Source organism: Canis lupus, chromosome 21 (assembly GCF_011100685.1).
Source record: "Canis lupus familiaris isolate Mischka breed German Shepherd chromosome 21, alternate assembly UU_Cfam_GSD_1.0, whole genome shotgun sequence".
In the NCBI taxonomy this organism is placed as follows: Eukaryota; Metazoa; Chordata; class Mammalia; order Carnivora; family Canidae; genus Canis; species Canis lupus.
The window spans coordinates 38,630,150-38,653,928 of NC_049242.1; the positions used below are offsets into that span (position 1 = coordinate 38,630,150).

Below are 23,779 nucleotides of genomic sequence, written 5' to 3' on the forward strand. Positions count from 1 at the left end.
CTGGCACGCTCCTCCATTTAGGTATTGACTGTCTCCTTTTGTGCTACAGTAGCAGAGTTGAATAATTGTAAGAGACCTTACAGCCCACAAAGCCATAAAGATTTACGATCTGGCCCTCGGCAGAAAATGTTTATTGACCCCTGCTCTAACAGGTAATAAGAACATTGTGACAATGACGGACGGGACGATAACTACCACGCATCGGATACTTGCTTCGGGCAAGCGCTTTGCTAAGCCCTTCCTTTCACAGTGTCATGTAATCGTTACTCTTCTGGTGCTGTGATTATCCTCCTTATTTATAGAAGGTTGGGAGATTCAGAGAAGTGAAGCAACTTGCTCAAGAGCACACAGCGAATACGTGGTGCAGCGGTGTGCTCGGCCACAGCCAACCTGGGCTGTGAACCATTCCATGGACCCGGGACTCAAATCTGATATTGTGAGGCTGCCATCCGTGTTCTTTTCCTCATATCATGCTGCTTCCAAGCTTGAGAGAAGTTCTATACCCAGGAGAGGCAAGGGTCTTTCCCACCCTGGCCAGCCCCCCTCCCCTAGGTCCTGCTCACACTTGCCCCACTATGCGATCTGGGCTGCTGAGTGCTGGCCTCTGAGGCTCCAATGGGGTTGGCCGTTGTTAGTGTTTAGAGTGGAGGGTGAAGAGGCCCAGAGACAGGCTGGAGAGTAGAGACCACAGCGTGACAGGTGAGGTGAAGACAGGATGGGGAGCGTGGTGCCCAGGGACTCTTGCTAGCCACCCACTCAAAGGCCCAACTCATGCACTAGTTAGATAATGTCAAAGTCCCAGCCTTCTGCTGATGTACTGGCCTGGGCTCCTTGCTGAGGCCCACTTAATTAATTGGCAGTGAGAAATATGCTAGATTTGGTGAAATTCATCTTTGTCATGCGGCTCCCCACTTCCCTCCAACCCTGGAGATGTCCATTAAATCATGCACAGATCCCATTGTCAGAGGCATGGGTCTAGCCAGGGCACCAGACACCCTGCCGCGTGATGCCTGGTGACGCCCGAGCTCTAGCGGGCTTGGGGCATTCATGTGGTCCTAGATTCAGCCATGGATTCATTCATTCACTCCATGAGGTCACTTAGGCACCCGAGTCCTCATTCCTTCTGTCATCTGGTCATCCACTCGCTTGTTCATTCATTTTCTCAGTCCATCACCCACCAATCATGCCACTCATCTCTTCCCTCCTAGCACATCCGCTGAGAAGCCACCCAGCACAGTGGGGGAAGCCATGGCCTCTGATGGTCAGGCTCTCCTGGTTTGGAGCCCAGGCTTCTCCACGATGAGCTTGGGCACATTTCCCTGAGGACTTTGCTTGCCTTCCCAGAGGTCAGTGTCCTCGGTTAAAGGAGCATGATGAAATCCACCTCCTAGGACTGTCAGAGGAGAATAGATGTGCAGTACCATGGTGCTGTACACATGACACAGGGAGGCTATTGTGATTGGGCCTGGTACCAAGCGAATTGCCCAGGTTTTGAAAATCAGTGGCCTGGGGAAGACTACCATCTGGTAGACGGGGGAGCGCTGGCCTGGCGAGAGGTGGGGCTAGCATGGTGGGGAATGCTGCTCGGTGCATAGTATGGAGAAGCTGGGTGGGGCTGGAGCACGAGTCCTTATATCCTTTTTGTTTTACAGATGAGGAAACTGCTCAGAACTGTAGCTGGCTGGTTCTGAGGTGGGGACTGCAGAGGAATGGCTTCCTGGGAGCTAGCCGGGGGGGTTGGCTTGGGCCAGGGGCAGACGTGGACACTCCCTCTAGAGAGCTGGAGGGGTAAGATGTCAGAACACAGCAAAGGACCTCTCCAGAGGTGTCTGAAGGGTCTTTCAAGAATCTATCCTTTCTTTTCAGAGGCCTGGTTCAGCCTGGCCACAGCCTCCCCCGCATTGTGTTTCCTCCAAACCAGTGAGTTTCAGGAAATCCATCCTATTTCCCTTGTGTCATTGGCAGACAATCACCCCTCATTCCGCATAGCCTGTGCTGGGCTCTGGAGAGGAGAGACAAGCAGCTATGCTCCCTGCCTCCCCGTGGGGGTGGCTGGAGAGAAGCCCAGGGGTTCAGACAGTGGAAAGGGCTGTCCCATGGCCATCAGAGGCCACAGGACTGGTGGCACCACCTCTGCCTGGGGTCCTGGTGGGGCCAGCAATAAGGAGGCAGTGGAGCTGGGCTCACAGGGCCAAGGAGGGCCAGGCAGACCAAGGGCAAGTGGCCTCAGCAAAGGCAGGGGGACACCACAGCTGACCGGTTGGTGATGGAGCTGGAGGTCTTCTGGGAGCTCTGTGTTCAATGAACTGGGGGAGCCTGGAAGAAGAGACAGTGTTCTCTGGACCCCACCTTGGAGAAGACCGGAGGAAGAAAAGAAGGGTCCAGGAGGGAGTGAGGGCCCCAGAGACACACAGCCCCAATGAGAGCAGATGGCCCCCACTCGGTCTGGGTGGCCAGACAACCCAGCCTGCCTGGACTGGTCATGGCCGCCTTTCTGGAGGACCGGCCAGGGAAGGTGGATGGACTGGCATCACTAAGGGGGCGGGGACTAGAGGGATTAGAGAGGCTGGCAGGGGGCTAGGGAGCAAGTCATCCCTCTCTGAACCTTGGTTTCTTCATAACAAGGAGATGACTCCTCCTTGGTGGAGCTGCCAGGATGAAGATGATGCAGTGCAGCTGCGGGAGGGAGCACTCGGCCTGTGTCTGCTTCCCGTCCCTCCTCCTGGCCCATTCGTCTCCATCCCATCAGGTTGACCTGGACCAACTCTGCCTACCCCCAGAGAGGCAGAGTCCTGGGGATTTTACAACAGTGCTAGCAGAGTTCCAGACGTTCCGCGTGGTTACAGGGATGGTCGGGACACCGTTGGCTCAGGGGCTGGACAGGCCCAGGGTGCAGCTTGGGGCTGCAGGGGGCTGGGGGCTAGAGCGAGACTGGGGCTGTGGTCTGGGAGTGGGGGGGAATCTGAGGATCTGAGGGGCAGGGACCTATGGGTCTGGGGCCATAAGGGGGGGATGTGGGGCACTCAAAGCCCGATGCTGAGACAGCCTCAGACACAGTCCTAGTCCGTGCCTCTTCCAGCCTTGAGACCAGAGACAATCTTGCTTTCAGAAGAGCTTCCTTTTATTCCCCCCACCCCACCCCACCCCCAGTTTCATTTTTTTTTTCAAATAAGGAGTTCACCCTGTGCTGGAGCCAAAGGGAGAGTTTAATGAAAATCGATGGAGAAATTAAAGATGGAGAGAAATTAAAGCTGAGCAGGAGGGAGGGAACGAGGGCTCAAGCTCAATTTCAAGTCCAAGAAGAAAACCATCAGTGGCGACGGATGGGAAAATTGCTGCCTCTCCACGCAGCTCCGCCACCGCTCCCCTGTCTCCTGGGCCAGCTTCTTGGGCTTGAGATGCCCTGACATTTGAAGGGCTAGGCTGGCGGCAGGGGGGCCTGGATCCAGCTATTTAAATCCCAGAGACCCTCGGCAGGAGGGAGCAGGGTGCAAGGGGGCCGGTGGGGGAGAGTCTGCTGTTCCCGCTGGCATTTCAGTGAGGACGTTCCCTCCACCGCTTGTTCCCTGCAGGGTTACAGATGGTCATAAATAGATCATATTCTTCACCCCGCCCCTCCCCGCAAAAGCCAGTTTTTCTTTTCTCCTGCTCATTTGATTCTCGCAATCACATTGTAAGGAAGGCCGAGAGGGATGGTCGTGCCCATTTGACAGAGGGGAGAGGTGATGCTGGACGGTGCTGAGACAGTGGGGGAGGCCGAGCCTGCATGAGAACCCTGATCTTTTGCTCTCAGCTGTAGGTTCTGTTTGCAACAACCTCCCCCATCTCTCATTAGCTGGAAAGGCTGTGGGGTGCAGACCCCAGGCCTCCAGGCGGCTCTGCCCCCGGGGGAGTTAGCTCTGGTATGTCAGTAAGGGCGGGTGGGGAGAGTGGGGCAAGAAATCTTTGCTGAATTTAACTCGCAGCCCCTTCTTTACCCAGGGAGAGAACACCTGTGAGTGGAGGATCCCCGACCCCACCGCCCCCCTCCACCCCTGCCGCCCCAGGCTCAGCCCGCAGGGCTTAGCAGCTTTGCCCACCCCTTCAGCTGCCCTGGGGATGGGCTGGAACAGCACAAGGAGCCCCAGGGTGCCAGGTCAGCTGTCCCCCCTGTGACCGCAGGCAGACAGGGGTGGGGACCCCCACGGGCGCTTTCCCGTCTCCGCTAGGGGGCTGTCTGGAGGGAGCGGGGTTCATTTGCTGCCCTGAGCTCCGAGGCTCCCAACCTTGTCCGTCTGCCTGGGGAGCCGGGTCCGGGGACTGGACGGCGGCCAGGATGCGAGGGGGCCCACCTCCCTGCACCCCGCCCCAGCCTCCTGCAAGAGCTCACGCTGACATCACAGGCCAGTATTGTTCACACTGAAGGACGGCCCTGGCTGGCTTGGGGGGCTGCAGCCTGAGGTGGCAGGCACGAGCCCTCCGACAGCCTGAACCGTGCAGCTGCCAACTGGGCTGGCGCTCTCTTGGTCGGGCGCAGTCGGTCCCCGAGGGCTGTGTGACAGCGGCCCCTGGTGGATGAGAGCGGCGGCGGGAGGCTCTCCTGGAGCTGGCGAGGCTGGTGGGCTGGGGTCCCAACCTACTGATCCCGCACAGTGTGTCCCGTATGTCGTGTGTGTGTGTGTGTGTGTGTGTGTGTGGGGGGGGGTTTGGGGGGGAGAGATCTGCAAATTCCAGGCAACGGGAGCATCTTCGTGCCAACCCAGCCTCCTCCAGGAGGACCATGTGGAGGCATCTTGTCATCTAACATGGGGCTGACCCCCAGAGCCCTCCCTAAGCACCCCCAGCCCCCAGGTCTCGCTAGGCCCCAAACCCCTCATCCTGGCACAGAGGTGCCTGTGAGCAGCCTGCCTCCAGCCCTTCGTCCCTTTGGTGAGCGGGCCTGGGCTCCACGTCCGGTTTGAGCACTTAGGGGATACTGACTGTGCGGCCCGCTAGGCCCTGGTCTTGTCATATGTAAAGTGGAAGGACAGTCCCTGCCTTGCAGGCCGTGAGGAGGAAATGAGTCCACGTGCCATGAATGTGAGTTTCTCTTCCCTTTCCCATCAGAGTCGTCCACTGCATGTCTTCCTGGCTTCCTTGCCGGGGAGGACCTGCCTAGGTGGGGCTGGCCCGGGCGCTCTGCTCGGATGCCCTTCCCTGGTCAGCCTTCCCGACCACTGTCCTCACTCCTGGTGCTCACACTGTACTGGGTGCTGCCCCTGGAGCGTGCCCCACGTTGCCCAGCCTCGGAGCCCTGCCTAAGCTGTATCGCCTACCCCTTAGCCCATCGGGGAAACAGATTTCACATCCAGGGCAACAGTGCTTGCTGGCTGCATGTGGGGATAACTACTGTTGCAAGAGTTCTGGTGCATTCTTGCCCGTGGCAGATAAGAGGGCAGAGGCCCAGAGAAGGGAGGTGATGTGCAACCCACATTCCCACTGTGAGCAGCGCATCTGAGGTCAGAGCGCAGGTCATGTGACTTTACTCAGCCACAGCCAGGCCAGGCCTCTGTGAGCTGTTTCAGCCCCGGGTATGGGGTGGGAGTGGGGAATGAAAACACTGATGCGTCCCTTCAGTAAGGACATAATGCCCCAAAATCTGTATGTGGGATTTTCCCTGAGCCCCCTTTTGTACCATCTATCCCTGATCATTTGTTTCAGCTTTCCTTCCTCTCCCTCTCACCCCTCTGGCCCTGAGCTCATGTTCCTGAGTCCCCAACAGACCCATCCCCAGGTAGGGGGTTAGTGCACTGAACCCAGGCCAGCCCTTCCTTTTACCACTGGTTTGCTGAGAACTCACAAGCAAGCTCTCTAGCCCTTACGAACCTCAATTTTTCTCATTTGGTGGAGGGACATGTGTGTTCTGCTGGGACTGTTTGGCATATGAAGTCATTCAGGAAGACAAATGTGATGAACACAAGTCAGAATCGGTGAGCTGGCTGGGCTGGGAATTCTGGTGCCTCTTCTCCAGGACTGGGTATGTGTTGAGGGGGCGATGTTCCTCTAGGAGTTGCCAGGGCACCTCTCTCCCCTGTGAATTTACAGATGGAGGCCTGCGGGTTCCGTGCATGTGTGGGGTGGGCTGAGGTGCATTTCCCGCCTGTACCCCAAGCAATCTGGTGAGAGCAGAAAATAAATAAGAAGTCAGATGTAAACATGATGCTAGTGCTGGGGAGAAGGGAAGCTGTGCCATGGGGAAGCGAGGGTTCCTTGGGGTACTGGACGGGGTGTAGGGCTGGAGCCTCTACCACTAGCACTGCCTTCTCCTTTGGCTTCTGAAGAGGGACAGGTGCTAGTCTGGAGGTGAGCCTGGGAAAGGAAGTTGCTGGGGCCAGAAGGGGAGATAGTGAGGAGGCTGAGGGGACTGCAGAAGGTGTAGGTTTGGGGCAGACTTGACTAGGGAAGACCCACTTCCTGGGAACAGTCAGGCACGGGAAGGGGGGGGGGGGTCAGGCCTGCTCTCAAAGCTCAGAGCCAGAACCAGTGTCCTCCACCCCTGCCAGCAAGCAATGGTGTCTCTCAGGTTCCAGGAAGACGTAAAAAGAGACCAGGAGAGGGAAGGGTGGTGAGAAAGAGGAAGAGACAAGCATGAGGGAGGGAGGGAGGGGAGACGGGAAGACAGAGGAACGCACAAAGTTTCCAAAAGGAGTGTTTCATTCTCCTTTGGGCTGCTTCAGAGGTCTGGGGCAGTTTGCAGCTTTGCAATAGCTGGGCCTGCAGTGAGTGCCCCGATTATGAGCTGCTCAGGTATAGAGGGACCTCGCATGATGGTTTTCACTGTCATTCTCCTGATGAGCAATGATTTGGAACATTTTTCCACATCCTTATCAACCCTTTGGCTATCAGCTGTGAAATGTCTGTCCAAGACTTTTACACATTAAAAAAAAAAAAGAAAGAAAGAAAGAAAAAGAAAAGTGACCTTGTTGTGTTTTTGTACTTGAATTATAAACTTGGAAAAAAATATTCGACATATGAATCCTTTGTCAGGTTATATGTATTGAGAATATACATTCTCAGCCCGTGGGCTGCTTTTTCATTCTCTTAGTGGTGTCTTCTGATGAATAGAAATGCTTAACAGAGATAAAGTCCAGTTTGTTGATCTAGTCTTTTGTAGCTGGTGCTTCTCTTGTCCATTTAAGAAATGTTTGTTTACCCCCAAAACATGAAGATCGTCTATATTTTCTTCTAGGAGCTTTATTGTTTTACACTCCACATTTAGGTCTATGATACATTTTAAATTAATTTTTTAATGGTATTTGAGGTTCAGTGTTTTCCATATGATATCCAACTGAGCCAGTGCTGTTTGCCAAAAAGACTACCTTTCATCATTTTGTGATGAAAGTGGTGCCTTTGTTATTGGTAAAGTGATGATATATGCATGAGTCTGTTTCTGGAGGGTTTTTTTTCCTTTTGTATTCCATAAGTCCTTTTGTCAATCCTTGTGCCAATATGACACTGAGTCTCTGTAGTCTATAAGAAACTTTGACATTTGGTAGTATAAATCCTCCAACTTTGTTCTTCCTTAATATTATCTTTGTAATTCTAAGTTCTTTGCCTTTCTATGTACATTTTAAAATCCACTTGTTAATTTCCACAGAAACTCCTGCTAAGATTTTGATGGGATTTCTTTGAATTTATAAATAAATTTTAGGATAATTGACATCTTAAACAGTATAGGGTGTTCCAATCAATAAATGTACCGCACCTCTATTTATGCAGACTGCTTTTAATTTCTCTCAGCTATATCTTGAGTTTTCAGTGTCAACATCTTGCACATCTTTTTTAGACTTAATTCTGGATATGTTTTTATGGTAATTAAGTGCTATTTTAGAATTCCTTTTTTTCCCTAAGTTGCCGATACATAGAAAATACAATTTTGGTTTTTTTTTTTTTTTTTTAAGATTTTATTTATTTATTTGAGAGTGAGAACAAGTGTGAGAGATCATGAGCAGGGGGAGTGAGAGAGTGAAACAGATTCCCCCGCTGAGCAGGGAGCCCAATGTGGGGTCTGATCCCAGGACCCTGGGATCACAACCCGAGCCAAAGGCAGGCGCTCAACTGACTGAGCCACCCAGGCACCCCGAAAATACAAGTTTGAATATAATGGTATACTGAGTCTTTTGGATTTTAAATAGACTTGGATTGTGTGCAGATGTACACAGTCATGGGATCTGTAAATTATTACAGCTCTGCTTCCTCTTTTCTGATGATTTTATCTTTTTATTTCTTTTTCTTGTCTTATTTCGTTGGCTAGGGCCACTGTAAAATGCGAAATAGGAGTGGTGATAATAGATATCTGTCTTGTTTCTGATTTGGGAGGAATCCTTTCAATATTTCATTAACGATTTCATTATTAACCATGATATCAGTATCATTTCAAGGATTAGATAACAAGCTCAGAGAAGATGAGTAACTAGTTCATTTCACCAAGTCAGCAAGTAGCAGAGCTGAATTGTGAAGCCAGACTTTTCTCTCTCCTAAAATTATGCAGCTTCTACAAAACCACAGGTGCCTCTGGAACAGTGGTGCTCCACCTAGGATCCCCATTGGAATTATTTGAGGAGCCTTTAAAAATATTGATACCAAGACATCACCTTGAATCAATGAAATCAGATTCTCTGGTGGTAAAACCTAGGCATTGGTAGCTTAAAAATTTCCCAGATGATTCTAATCATCTGAGAACCAGGCTAAGATCTAGAAGTACTTTTAGTACAATTCCCGCCTGAGCTGTGCCCCGCAGTGCTTTGCTTGAAAACTTAATGTTTTTACATCAGCTCAGGCATGCTAACCCTAACCCAAAGGGAAGTGAACTTGTTTTTACTGGCCTTTTGATACCTTCTCACAAACTCCACTCCTTCTACCCTCAAATGCCTTCATTTTGCATCCGTTTGACAGTCCACCTTAAGGAAAATCGTCTGAAATGATTTTTTGTCAGTAAAGTAAAGGAATGCAATCCCTGATTTCCCTCCACTGCAATATTTCACCTCTCTCTACCTCACTGACTTGCTTTCCAAACTGGTTATATAATCCCTTTCATCCACTGTCCCATTCCCTATTACATATTAATAATTGTTTTATCCATTTTGACACTTAGCTTTTAATCAGAGATTCTTGTTTGAAATAGTAAAGGAGGTTGAGCGCTGTCTGGGATATGTTCCTTTGGGAGGAGGATCATATTATCCTCCTGGAGGCCTGTTTTACCTTCTGTTGCTTTCTACTAAATTGTCAGCTCTACCAACACTCCTTAAAACAAATACCTCATTTTGTAAAGTGAGCCTTTAACTGTTTACATTGTTCACAGATTCTGTGCTGTGATCTGGCTTATATTCCACATTCAGATCTTGCTTCTGAGGGATGGATTCATTTATCACACCTAATGCTGTGCCCTGACCCTTGCTCTATACTTGTCTTTGCTTTCTTGGACATGACCTTTGTTTCCCTCTCTATGATTGAATTTTCTCTGGGCAAAATATACCCTGGGCAAACAGATTTGCCCTGTCTGGTCACATGAGCAGAATCCCACCTGCTTTGTAGTCCCAACTTGTCTTTTTTTCCCCCCTACAGACTTTAGGTGTCTGAGTGGACAGAAAGGTGAAGGAGGAAATTTGGAGATCTTTAGATCACACTCCCTCTCCTGTGGCTAGTTACCACCATATTTGGGTGATTCTGTTTAACTGTTACAACCCAGCAACCAACAACCCTTCTGCCTTTCCCTAAAAACTAAACATGCAGAACAGAACTGGAGAATAGTAGCCCAGCACCGGTATATCTGATGGGTCTTTATGGACTAGCCCCGTTTCTTGAGATATTTGCATAAAAGGTACCAGTGATGCTTCTCTAATAACTAGTAAGAGAATGTTGCTTCTAAATATGATGTGATATTTACTGTATATTTTGGGTTCCTCAACTGCATGGGTTTTATCCTCCTTCAAACACCCCTCAGGGAGAATCCCAGCATTCTCCAGCTCCCTCTATGTCCAGACTCCAGGTGCAGCAGCCCTGCTTCCCAGGGGATGACCAGGCTAGACCATCCTCATCACCACTTGCATGCTCTCCCATGAGGAAAGCTTGGCCTTGGGCCCAGGCCCATCCTTTTCCATGTAAAAGCTAATTACATATAAGTGCTTCCAACAGCAATTTCTTTAGGGATGTGAAAGTGCTTTGATTAGATTGTTCTCCTGGCATCATTAAGTTTATGTCCAGGGATAGGAAGGGGGTGGTTTGAGGATGGAGACTTTCCAGAAATGAGACTAGTGTTTGAAGAAGCTGGCCTCAGGCTGGGTCACTCCTGGGCCCATCATACGAGCTAAGTTAAGCAACTCTCTTTGACCTGACCCTTTCACTAACTTCTCCCTTTACTGCCCTTCCCAGAGGCTGTCCAGAGGAGCACAGGGCAAAGAATGAGGAGACCAGGGTGGGAGTCCTGGCCCTGGCACTAATGTGCTTCATGGCCTTGGTGATCTCTTTCCTTCCCCAGGCCTCTGTCTCTTTGTCATTCAGCCTGCTGTGTTAACTGCCATGTGTCAGGCTTCAGTTGGGTGCTGGAGACTAGAGATGATTCAGTACAGGAGCTGTCCAGAGCAGCTCACATCTAGTGCAGGGTAGACATACAAACCTATGAGAGCAACCTGACACCATAAGTGCTCTAGTTGTGATCAGATCGGAGTGGTATGGCAGCTGGGAGGACAGAGACATTCTGTCTGAGGGAGGCAGGCATGTGTTCACAGAAGACCATCCAAGCTTTAGGTGAACTGGGTTTGAGGTCCCTGTGGAATATCTAGGCAAATTAATTTTGGAGTTAAACATAAAAAGATTCAGTGGCAGGTTGGAAATGTATATGTGGATATCAGGAAAGAAGGTCAGAGCTGGAGAGCTAGGTTTGGGGTCATCCTAGTGAGTCACTGAGGCCACTTGACTTAGGTGCTATTGACTGAGATGGTACAAAGTGGGCTGTTGGGGGAGCCTGGTGTAAGCTACTTTAGGTGGATGCAAAAGACAGACTAAAGGAGCAAATGATAAGTGGTAGTTAGGGCGGAGATGAGCCCCTACAATGTCATAGAGTCCCAGGCAGGAGAGAGCACCAAGTTGGAGAGGGTTCCCAGCAGGGAGAGGTGTTATAGAGGCCAAGTCAGAGAGGGACAGGGAGGCTGGGATCTGCACCAGACAAGTCCCCAAATCCTTCTTAAATATATGATCTCTCTCTCTTTCATTCTCCCTCCTTCATCTTTTATTTCTCTATGTGCCTGTCTTTGCTTCTCCATTTCTTATTTATTCCTGATTCATCTTTGTACCAGTGCCTAGTTCAGTGCCCATCACAAGGTAGGTGCACAATTAATGTTTGATGAGCTATAAAGAGATGCAGGGATTGTGCTACTTTTCTCTTTGTTCTCTTCCGAGCTATTGTAGTTATTCATCTTATTGGTGCTGGTCAGGAATTGAAATAGGAGTCACTCTCCTTTTAAAAGTTCTAGTTCTGGGCTGCATGAGTTGAGATGTCCAAACAAGTAGGAAAGCCTGTGGGCCCTAACACGAAGGGCTGAGGTTCCCAGCGGAGTGTCAGTCCCAGAGGAGCCTATAGAAAAGTGAGTAGGACTCTGGGCCCCAGATCTAGATAGCTGCAAGCATCAGATGCAGAAGAGGTGGGATGATGGCACCACCATGTGGCAGGTATTATACATGCATTATCTTTGTTAAATTCCAACATCCTCGGAGGTGGGTATTTTTACCCCCACTTATACATAAAGACTCAAAATAAGTACAAAAATTGTGCAGCTAGTAAGATGCAGAAGCTGGATTCAGATCCAGGTAGGTGTGACTTTAGAGCCTGTGCATGTTCTGATGCTACAGGAACTAGTTCATGCACTGGGAAGCTTGGAGTCCAGTGGTGTGGTCCCCTTCAGGGCCTCCCACTGCAGTGAGCTGGCTGGGTTGGAGCTGCTGAGATGGTGATGCATAGGGAAATCAACTTGGGCTAGTGGCATCTTGCTGACAGCAGGCTAAGTGGCAGATCAGAAGCATCAGACACAAAGGCCCAAGAAATTGACCCACTGTGACAATCTACCAAATAGAAAAATGAGCAAAACACATGAACAGGCCATTCGGAGAAAAAGTCCAAATGGCAAAACCCAAAATCAGAACCAGACCTAATCATACTAAAATGAAAACATGAAAGGACTCTGAGCTTCATGGTAGAAAGTCGAGACATACATATTAAAATAAAAATTTTACACCTCCACCAAAGTGCCAAAACTTTAGAATCTGACAGTACCAAATGTTGGCAAGAGTATGGAGTTGAGTTTATACACTGCTGATAGGGATATAAACTGCTACAGCTGTTCTGCAAAACAACGTGGCAACACTAGTAGAATTAAAGATGTGCAGGCTCTATGAGTTAGTAATTCCACTCCTTGATTGAGACCCCTAGAGAATCTGACATGTATGCACCAGAAGACGCTTGGAAGAACATTTATAGAAGTACTGCATATTATAGCAAAAACCGAGGAATGACTCAAATGACCATCGACAGGAGAATATATAAATGAATAACAGTTGGTTTATACAGTGAGATACCACACAGCAGTGAAAATAGACCTTAGGAGTTTCCCAAACTGACTGGGGGGAAAGAGCAAAGTGCTGTACACACCATGATACCATTTATGTCAAGTTCAAAACCTTGAAAAGCTATACACATGCAATAAATCTCTAAAGAAACAGGGAATAATAGCACAAAATTCAGGGTAGTGGCCCATCCAACAGGGAAAGGCAGAGCTTTGAGATCAAAAACTGCATACAGGGAGCTTTATGATATTATCTTCTTCCTCTCTTCTCTCAAACCGGGTTTGAGAATACAATTCCATTTGCATCCAAGGTCAGATTGAGGAGACCAGATACTTGTGACCCTTAGCTATAGCCTTGGATAATGCTGGAAGGGGGAAAGGGATAAAAATCCGACAGGTCTAAGAGGTTTCTTATGTTGGCAGGCTGGCAATAGGGCTGCTTCCTGTTTCCAGGCCCAGAGCAGCCCCCTTTCCTTACCTGGGCCCAAGCGAGGCTCTTCTCTGAAGGCCTGTTAGTCAGACATCTGGCATGAATCCAGTCCTGCCCGCAGCTGCCTGGCTGCTGTTTGCTCTTTTTTAATTAGGCACATCCAGGTGAGTTTTATTGCGGACAGCTCCTCCAGCTCCTGTTCCCATATTCGTCTCCTTTTGAGTCTGAGATTGCCAAAGGCTTTTACAGCTAATGGACCTTACAGCTCCCAAGAGCCATTTAAGGGAGGCCCAGAAGTCAGTGGTGGTGATTAGTCAAGAGAAACACTGACCTCTGGAGAGCTGCTTGAGCTGAGTGGCAGGAAGTAAGGGTGTAGGGACAGGAGCCGGTGTGGGCAGGTGTGGGGAGCAGAGGCACAGGTGTCTCCTCACTTCACCTCTCCCTGGTTCTTCCCTGGTCTCGTCCCTGCCCCCCACCCCAACAGGGGAAGGACTTCTTGGTGCTTGGTGACAGGGTCCTCAGGCAGGCTGGTGGCCTGGGGCATCTAAGGAGCCGCAGGGACCCAGCTGAGCTAACTGATAAGTTACTACCCACCATCCCTCCCCTGCCATTCTCCAGAAAGCCTCATCTAGTGACCCCTGATGGAGGTGGAGGTTGAGGTTCAGGTGTCACTTCTCAGGAGGCAGTATAATGTCCTGATAGAAACCATGGGCTTTGAAGCTACACAATTTGGGTTCAAATTCCAAACCAACTACTTTTTTAAATTTGTGATTTGTGGCAAGTCAATGAATCCTTCTGTGTCTCAGTTTCTTCATCTGTAAAATGGGGATACCGATAATACTGGCCTCAGAGGATCATTACAAGGAGTTAATGGTATATGTACGGCATTTGAAAGTTTGGCTGGCACATAGTGAGCACTTGATAAGTAGAAGCTATTATTGTGCCATGAGTAAGTCTGATTGGGGCAGAACTGGGAAACTGAAGTCTTTTTCTGGCATTCCCATCCCACCACGCCCAGGTTCATTCCTCTCTGGTTAGGCAGAGAGAGCAAGCTTTTAGGGAAGCAGCCCTCTTTCTAGTGGGGAGGGTGGTGGAAGACGGGATGGGGAGGGAAGGATGTTGAGCTCAGCCTAGCGCTAACCCGAGGAAGGGAGGAGGGAGCCAACATTTGTCTTCCTGGATCCGCATCACCTGCTTCATCACCTTAACCCCCAACACCCTGTTGGTGGATGAGGATACAGTCTTGGACAGGCTAAGTGATGGAGGCCAAGTCATACGGTTCAAGTAAGAGGGTGCCAGGGTTGGAGCTCGGGGATGTGGGGATTCTAAGTGACTGTTCTTTACACTGTGTTTTGCTGTAGTGGATGGTCAGGGGCTAGCCCTGGGCACTTGGCTTGATGCTTGCACTCTAAGAAGCCCAGGAAAGGTCCCTGGTCTCTGCTGGAGCCAAAGGACACGTCTTCTGATGCCAGGTTTGGGGTCATTTTTGGGGTCTTGCCACCAGGGTTGTCCCTGGCTCCACACAGTGTCCTGGGCTGTTTTGGGAATCTAGGCTGGACCCTATAGGGGGCTTGTGTCTGTCTCCTTACTGTCATGAGCAGTGGTGCTCTCCCAGGACATACAGGGCCATGCCCTCTCTCCCCTGCAGGTGGACGGTGTTCTATGCTTGGCCGACATCCTGACCGATGACAGCCACCCAGAGGCCACACGGGCTGAAGCTGCGGCTGTGGTTGCCCAGGTCACCTCCCCACACCTGCCCTTTACTCAGCACCTCGGCAGCTTTCTGGAAAGCATGGAAGAAATCGTGACAGCTCTCATCAGTGAGTCACCCTGGGCGGGAGGGGACTGCTGCGTGAGTGGGACTTGTCACAGTTGTCTTCAAGAAGGGCCAAGGAGGCCTTCCTCCCCCCTCCACACACCCACACACACTGCACCCCATGTAGCTCCCACACTGATGTCACGCTAGCTGAAATCCCACAGTTAAAGTATTAGAGTCAGGCTTTAAAGAACTTTGTTGCCAAGTCTCTGATTGAAATGCATGCAGCTGAGTTCTTTGAGTTGAGATCACATTGGGACTAACTGGCCTTTCTGAATAGAGACCGGGACAAGCCCATGGGGAAGTAGAGGACCTTGAATTTTGAGGTTTAGATCCTTGGCCAGAGAGACTCTGGTAGGCTCTGTCTCTGAAGTCTCAGACTATTGCAGCCAATGAATGCACAGAATGATGGGGCAAACAGCTTCTCAGCAAGCACTGGTCCACACCAGCCTGCCACCTGCAAGCCCCCACTGCACCTACATCGTGGGGCCTTGAAAGCTGTGACTCTTCTAGGTTCTCCTTTTTTTTTTTTTTTTAAGATTTTGTTTATTTATTCATGAGAGACAGAGAGAGAGAGAGAGAGGCAGAGGCACAGACAGGGAGAAGCAGGCTCCATGCAGGGAGCCTGACATGGGACTCAATCCTGGGTCTCCAGGATCACGCCCTGGGCTGAAGGCGGCGCTAAACCACTCATCCGGGCTGCCCTCTTCTAAGTTTTCCTATTCAGACTTATGTACTCCCGACTGGAGAATCATAGTCTGCAATCTAGAATATTCTCTCCCTCCAGCTTTCTTTTGCAACTGCCAAAGCTGGTACTTGTCTGGATAAAACCCTCAGGAGACTTGTTTTGCCAACCACATCCTTTCTTCTATAAGTCCTGGCAAGGATATGTGTTTCTACTTCTATCCTTACCTCTGCCACAGTCTCCATATCCATGTCTGATTGAAACGGAATGAAAGTTGTTCTCATCAGAAAATTTAGCATTCACTCTTGGAATTCTCAAACCAAGGCTGGGAAGATTTGGCATAGCACAAATGTAGGGGCAGCACAGAAACTAGACTAGGAGTCAGAACATTCGAGTGTGAGCTTTTGTCTTTTCATTCATCCATTTAACAAAGAGCTGTTGACCAGCAATCCTGTGTGGGGCTACTTCACAGTTTTCCTAATACAGAAAACATGAGGTTGGAGCCATTTCTTTTGAGTCCTTCTAGCTCTAGAATTGTATGCTCTGCAAGGACCTTGAACATAGGAGTCATCAGTTAAATTGGTTTTATGGCTGATTCTGGTCATTGGGGCAGTGGCACCCACAAGCCAGGCTGAGATACATCAATTCGCCAACATCCACGTTTCTTCAAAGTTGACAAAACACAGAAGCCAACTGTTGAAGATCTTGGCTGGAGGGAACTCAAAAGACCAGAAAGTTCAGTGCTTACTCAATAGGAAAAGAAACGTAGGCCAGGAGAGGTTGAGGAACCTTCTCAAGGCAACATAACCGAGTAAGGATTCACTTATGCCAGGAAGCTCATGGTCAGTCCTCCACTAGTGCCAGGCAGGATACATAAATGATTGAAGAGGGCCAGATGGGAGAAGAAAAGAAGAAAATTTGAACCCTGTAGGAAACTGAAAAGCCCTGACAAAAGGGAGGTTGGTCACTATTAATCTCCCGTTGATCATAGCCGTGTAAGAAAAGCCAATTTTTATTTTTTAAATTTTTTGAAAGGCCAATTTTTATTTTTATTTTTAAAAGATTTTTATTTTTTATTTATTCATGAGAGACAGAGAGAGAGAGAGAGAGAGGCAGAGACACAGGCAGAGGGAGAAGCAGGATCCACACAGGGAGCCTGACGTGGGACTCGATCCCAGGTCTCCAGGATCACACCCTGGGCTGAAGGCAGGTGCTAAACTGCTGAGCCACCTGGGTTGCCCAGAAAGGCCAATTTTTAAAGATAAGACAAAAATCCGAAGTTTTGTAGAAAATCTCCCAATGCATAAGTGATAGCAAAAATTTGAAACAAATCAACATACCGAAATCTATATAATCGAAACACGTTTTTCCCTATTACCGTATCTCCATCTCTACTTCTTTGCCCGGGGTTGGATTTCTCCCTGAAGAAGAGGAGCCTCTCTATTTATTTTCTCCTTATGAAGATACATTGTAGAGTCTGCTCTGAGAGTCAGCAGATGGGATATATTTTCTGGGCTGGACGCCAGGGCTCTGTTCTTTGGTGGGAAATAGCCCTCCAATTTCTTGCTATTCCCTGGAAACATTTATAAATGAGTCACTGGAATCCTCAATTTAATCTTCCTAACGCATCCCAGGTGACTCAGACTGTAGTTTAAATAAATGTGCACCCAAATTAAAAGGCACTTAGGTGGTTGTGTTAATAATTGCTGCGTTGGCGGCAACCGTGACTGCATGAGAATTAGTGTGGGTGTTTGGATCTAGAAGAAATCTTTACGGCAAAGTGGGCCAGTGACTCCTGTGGTTTCACTCCAAACTTTGGGTATAGGGAGGTGGCCTGGAAGAGGTTGGCTTGTCCCCAGGGGTTCCCAAAGATTAGAGGAGGGGGCAGCCATTGGAATAGAACCATCAGAGAGAGAATTCTTAGTTCCTGGGGGAATCTGCTGCCCTGCCCTGGCAGCTTAGATCAAGATGCTGAGTTGCTTAGTTGGTCCCACCTGGGCTGAGGGGCACAGTGCTCCCCAGGGACAGCCCCTGCCTCCCTGGTAGGCCTGACACCGAAATCTGTAGGAGTGCCACTGGGAAAAGTCAAAGAGGCTTAGGGACAAGAGGCAGCCAGGGACACAGAAAGAATGGGGACCAGGATTAGGTAGGCCTGGGGTTGAGTCTGCATACTCCTCGATGCCTCAATTTTGGGAAAATTTCTTAATATTTGAATCTTCAGTTCTACAGCTATGAAATTGTGGTAGAAAGTTGGGCTGTAGTAAGGATGGAATAGCTTCAGGGGTCAAATATGTATAGCAGTGCCTCACGCAGAGTATATGGGAGTGTTTCTGCTACCACTAGCTTCCCTAAGCCTTGGCTTCTACGTCTGCAAATGGAGGCGATCATCTTCTACTTTAAGGGTGCTCAGAATTTAATGACGCAGAGCAAGGCACACAGCAGGTGGCCCAACTAATATTATTTTCCATCCCCGTTTAGGTAGGGCCAGTAACTGCATTCACTCAAAGGCCCAAGACATGCCAGCTTCAATGTTAGAAGCTGGAAGTACAGATTGTTTGTCTGGGAGCCAGGATTAGGGATCAGGATTGCACATGGCCCAACTCTTCCTGCAGGTGTTTTCCTGAAGTGTGGTTTCCTCTCTCTGTGTTTTCATAGAGATGTTGTCACTAGGAGAGGACCTGGACCCAGGAAGCACCTTGAATGATGCTCAAGTTGGTGCTGAGGGTCAGAAGTTCGGCCCACTAGAATGGGTGGCCAGCACACCTCCTGCCGAGGCAGGAGTCCATTCTGGGTCAAGTGGAGCTCATGGGAACATGGGCTAAATGGTGGAGGATTACAGGGTTTGGGGGAAGTTCTCTCCTCTGTAAAGGCCCATCAGATTCATCATTTAGAGATGGTAAGTGGGGGACTCTGGTTAGGTCTGGGTTATGGCCACTAGGATCAGAAAGAAAGAGCCTACCATCCAAGGGCTTGGTGTAGGACTTTTCCGCAGTCATATGACCCTTATCCTGGGACCAGAGGAGGTCCTGAAGCTCTGCTGATGGCTGCTGGAAAGGTAGAGTCATAGGTTTTAACTTCAGCTTCTTTCTTAAGAAAGGCAAATTTCTTAAGGCAAATTCAGGAGCAGTCTAATGTACATTGCTGGAGATACAGACGGACCAGGAGCTCTTCTGTGCTTCAGGGCCTTTGCACATGCTGCTGTTCCTTTGGTCTGGAACATATTGATCCCCAAGTATTCTCATGACTGCCCCATTTTCTCCTTAAAGTTTCAGCTGTCACATTCCTAGGGAGATCTTCCGTATGCACCCCGCCAGGCCTTGAGTTATTCCCTGTCTTAGCACTTGTTTGTTTTCTCCCTCACATTGGAATGTGCAACAATAATCTTATTAATTTTTAAAAAGCTCATTTTCTCTCACCTACTGCTAGGACATAAACTTAACAGGGGCACAGCCCTGATCTGTGTGTTCACCGCGCCATGCCAAGACACCAGCAGTGCCTGACACGTAGTGTTCTCTCGGTAAAGGACTAAACGGATACAGGAGGAAATAGAAATTCTACACCAGGATTCAAATCCCAGCTCTGCTACTTATGTAGACAGATAAATTTCCGTCTCTGGCAACTGCTTTCCTCATCTGTGAAATGGGCATCATAACAGCTGCCCAGACTTTCTCCCAGGGCAATTGCGGGAGTCAAGTGAGATAACTGATAGGAGAGCACTGGCAGGGAGGCTGATTTCCTCCTCTTCACCATCCAGAACTGTGCCAAGAGGCCTCGTCTGGGGAGGTCTTCCTGCTGGCTTCTGCGGCCCTGGCCAACATCACCTTCTTTGACACGATGGCCTGCGAGATGCTTCTACAGCTGAATGCCATCCGGGTCCTCCTGGAAGCTTGCAGTGACAAGCAGAGAGTGGATACGCCTTACACCCGGGATCAGGTGAGCGGCTCAGAGGGGAGCAGACACAGAGCCTGTAGCCATAAAGACAGAGGTCAGGAGGCCAGGGCGAAGGTTCTGGAGGAGAGGGAGACCACATGGAATGCCAGCACGCAGTCCATCCTGTGAGTCACATTCTAGGTAAAGGAAAATGTTCTCAACATACGTCGTTGGCCTTGGAGCATCTTCATGAGCCCACTCTCTGCCCCACTCCTCCATGCCAGGCATTCTAGGGCCTTCCTCAATCTCTGTCCACATCAGTGCAGAAGGTCTGGCCAGAAGGCAGACACCCCAGGTGTCCCTGGTCCGCCTCTGGAATTCTGCATCCCAGTCTCATTGCGGCCTGTCTGGCTTGTTCCCTCCCTGCAGAGAGGTTCTTCCCTTCTCTGCCTCTGCAGAGCAGAGCCTTCATTCAGGACCTCAACCCCTCTATCACTCTCAATGTTTTTGTATATTTGAGCTCCACATACAGCTCCACATATAAAGGGATTTTATTGTTAAACGTGTTCAAAAAACATTGAATGAGGGGCTTTTCAGAGCCTTGAGCTCTGAGGTTACAGAAATCTATCCTGTCCCACTGCTGCTATATACTCAGCCTCCCATTTCCCTACCAAGGGGTGGGGGTGGTCAATCCGGTGGGTTTTAGGCGTCTGTGAATTCCATCGGGTGCCCCAGCTGATGATCCCCCCCATTAGATGATCCCCCAGCTTCCCACCCAAGTCATCCCTGCCTACCTCTTAGCTCCAGTCTCTGTTTCTCCCAGCCTCAACACCTAGTTGAAGCTGCCACAGCTTCCCGTTTGATTCCTACCCCAGAAACTTCTGGAAAGCCTTCCCTGATGGCTCCAGTCACCTGGCATCACCTCCTTTTCCTGGAGGCCACACCTCACAGTGCGGTGTTGACTTTCCTAGTGATATTTATTCGTTTCTAGTTATTTCATGTGGTTGATTCCTCTGGGGTAGGGTGGGGGGAAGAAGCTCCTCTGCTATTCGAATCATGTACCTCGGGGCAATTCACTCTGAGCCTCACTTTTCTCCCCTGCAAATGGGGTTCAATACAACATACTTCACTAAGTTGAAATAACTAACTAACTGAATGAATGCAGACGTGTGGCATTGAATGTGTGGCCCATGGCCCTGGGTGGGGAACCTCCAGGTCGTGATACGGGCTTGTCTCTTCCAGCCCAGGCATCCTGTAGCTCTGTGTGCAGAGACCCTCCTTTATCATGAGAAGTGACTGGCCCCCTTCTGAAACCTTGTGGATTCCTCAGACGGAGGGGTGGGGGGGTCAGGGCCCAGGGAGAATGGGGTCAAACTCTATGCAGGTGGCTGCTCCTTCTGAATCTGGAGCTCAGAGTTTTCCTGCCCCTCTCCTCACATCCCCCAATCCCGACCCCATCATCCCCCCCCTCCCTCCTTCCCTCTCCGGGCTCCTAGGTCTTCCCTACCCCCCCAAGTCTGGGCCAGGCACGACCAATCCTCCCCCCTCCAGCCCCCCACATCCTCAGGACAGCTTCACCTTCTGCCCACCTACTGCCGTGACTCAGAGCAACCACTTAGCTAGTGAAAGCGCACCCATTAAGGAAACAAATGGCTCTTTCCTGTGGCAGGGGGAGGATTAAAGTGATCACAGAGCTCTCTGTAATGAAGACAACGAAGATGAATTAGGCTCTGAAGTGCTCACCGCCCCCTGAAACACTTAGGGAATTAAATGCCGTGAGGCTTCCGGTAATGCATCTGCCAGTGACGCCAGGGCTGTGCAGAGCCGCTGGGTCTTGGAGCTCTATTTTGTCCACCTCCGCATGGACATCTCGATGAGCACCCCTGTCACCCCAGCAAGCCCAGTTCCCTTACTTTGTCTAACAAAAACCCTCATTGCCGCGCCTACCTTGTCTGCACAGCACCTCTGGGGTGTGGACAGGGGTGAGGGCCGCCGGGGGTCTGTGCTCCCCCACCTTACAGCCTCCCAGCACCCTCCCAGGGTGACACCCTAGGGTGACCGGGACCCAGGGATCTTGTCCAGGCCACAACAGAAGCTTTCACCGAGCGTGACTTCTTTTCGCCTTCAGAAATAATTGCTTTCTTAGAGGTGAAGGTACTGCTATATGCTTCCCATGGAACAAAACAAAACAAAACAAAACACATTGCCTGCTTGGTATTTTAGAATGTTCAGGTTTTGTGGCATTTCTGAAAACTCACCGTGAATATCACCATCAGGAGTCCATTATCAGAAATGCCAGTTAGTAGGGAGTATAATTTTGACTCACGTTGCCAAGCCCTCTAATCCTCTAATCCTTACAAAACCCTTTTATTTTTTTATTTCTTTATTTTTTTTAAAGATTTCATTTATTTATTCGTGAGAGACACAGAGAGAGAGGGAGGCAGAGACACAGGCAGAGGGAGAGGCAGGCTCCATGCAGGGAACCCGACGTGGGACTCCATCCTGGGTCTCCAGGATCAGGTCCTGGGCCGAAGGTGGTGCTAAACTGCTGGGCCACCCCGGCTGCCCCCAAACCCTTTTATATACCTATGTGATGCCCATGATGGAGGAGAAACAGCACAGGCTTTGGGTTCAGACAGACCCGACTTCAAATCCTGGCTCTGCCGTTTTCTAGCTGTGTGACCTTAGACAAATCGCTTAACTTGGAGCCACACGTCTCCTCGGTCGTGTAATGGGGACCATCTATTCCCTCTGTCCTAGGGTCGTCGGGACGACGATGATGATGGGATGACAGATTGCTCATAAAGTAGTTAGAAGCAAGGTGGATACTCAGTAATGAATGGGGCTGCGGTCTGTGGTAGAACCAGGGACTGGGATGGGTCAGTGACAGGGACTGTCAGCTTTGGGGCAGGAAGGTGGGGCCAGACGTGGAGGGGATGTGGTGGTGGGGAGTGTAGTACGGAGTGAGGCAATGCATGTGTCGTTCCAGGCTGGGTGTGGGGGTGTATGCACGTTGTGTGTGTGTGTTGGGGGTGGGAGGTGGGAGGTGTTGATAAAGCCTGTAAAGCCAGGATCGCAACACCCAGTCCTGACCTGCTCCAGAAGCTCCTCCTACAGAGCCAAGGGTTAGTTTCCGAAGCGCAGAGCACGTGGTCCCTGGTTCTGGGAGGCGCACACCCCAACCTCGATGCAATCCCCGGGGACAGTCCTCTGGCCTAGTTCCCCCACAGCCTGGGACCTACATCCCAGGCGCCTGGTGCGGCCTGTGTGGCTCTCTCTCCTGAGCCCAAACCCCAGTCCTCCTCCTGTCTGGCTTCTCTGGTAGTGAGGAGGCAGGCTGGGCCCAGACGATCCGAGTGGCCGAGCGTGGGGCGGTGTGCTTGTCCCAGGCCTAGGCAGGCGCGCTCCTGTTGTCCCTGCCTGGCCGGCCCCCAGCCCCCCGCTTCCAGACCCCTGACCACTCCTAGCAGATGGAGTGAGGGGCTCAGCAGAGAGCAGCAGAGGCTGCACCTTCCCGGGCACTGCCTCGCCTCCCTGGCCTTGGGGAAGAAAGTGTTGTTCAGAGAGACCACATCCTTCCTCCCTGAGGCCCCTCCTGCCCCTCCTGCTTCAGACCCATTCCTTGTCTTGACTCTTTTGGTTTTTTGGAAGGAAAAAAAAAGTGAAGTGGAGGGAAGATGGTAGGAGGGAGAGAGACAGAGACAGAGAGAGACAGAGAGACAGAGAAGAGAGAGAGAGAGAGAGAGAGAGAGAAGGGCACTGTGCTCCCCCTAGAGGCTGAAAGAGATTTTGCGGGCTGCTCTCCCTGGCTGTCGACACCCTTGCGCTAGCTTTCAGGGAGTTAACCTGGAGATGGTAGACATCTAAATACTCCATCTAGCAATTAAAGAGTAATTCTAATTGCAGTCATATGAAATGTTGGCCTTTCTGTCCTAATTACTGCACAGCATAGAAGCAATCATAACTTTTCATTAAATGCGTCTTAGATTTTCTGTCATACACCTGCTTCTGTGCAGAATAATCCTCACTTGATTTTTTTTTTTATAAGGGATGGTCTTCCTAGTCCACAATATAGAAAGTGTTAGTGTATGATGTAGAAAATGAAAGGGACAGAGAGAGAGAGAGAGAGAGAGAGAGAGTCAGAGTGTGATCACAGGCAAATGTTGCTGAGGATGTGAGACAAGCCCGGTTCCTGCCTTGGGATCTGTTGCAGACAAGTGACAAGTGTTCCAGGGGCACCTGCCCTGGGCGAGCGCCGGAACAAACCTTTTTCTCTCCGGGTGTGTGTGTGCTGACATCAAAAGGCTTTGCCAACTTTCTTCTTACCACATGGGGGCCTTTTTTTTCTTGAATCAGTGATGAGGGAGGTCCCCTGCTATTCTGGCCAGTTTGCTATTCGCCTC

At 50.1% G+C, this 23,779-nt stretch overlaps 1 protein-coding gene across 1 annotated transcript in view; it reads left to right on the forward strand.

Annotated features, from left to right (window-relative positions):
- The window catches only part of INSC (INSC spindle orientation adaptor protein), a 118,785-nt gene that overhangs the window by 78,515 nt on the left and 16,491 nt on the right, over positions 1-23,779 (forward strand). Inside the window, exons 8-9 of the mRNA XM_038569125.1 lie at positions 14,654-14,825; positions 19,261-19,439. Coding sequence (XP_038425053.1) covers positions 14,654-14,825; positions 19,261-19,439 — 351 coding nt within the window. The remainder of the gene's footprint in view (positions 1-14,653; positions 14,826-19,260; positions 19,440-23,779) is intronic.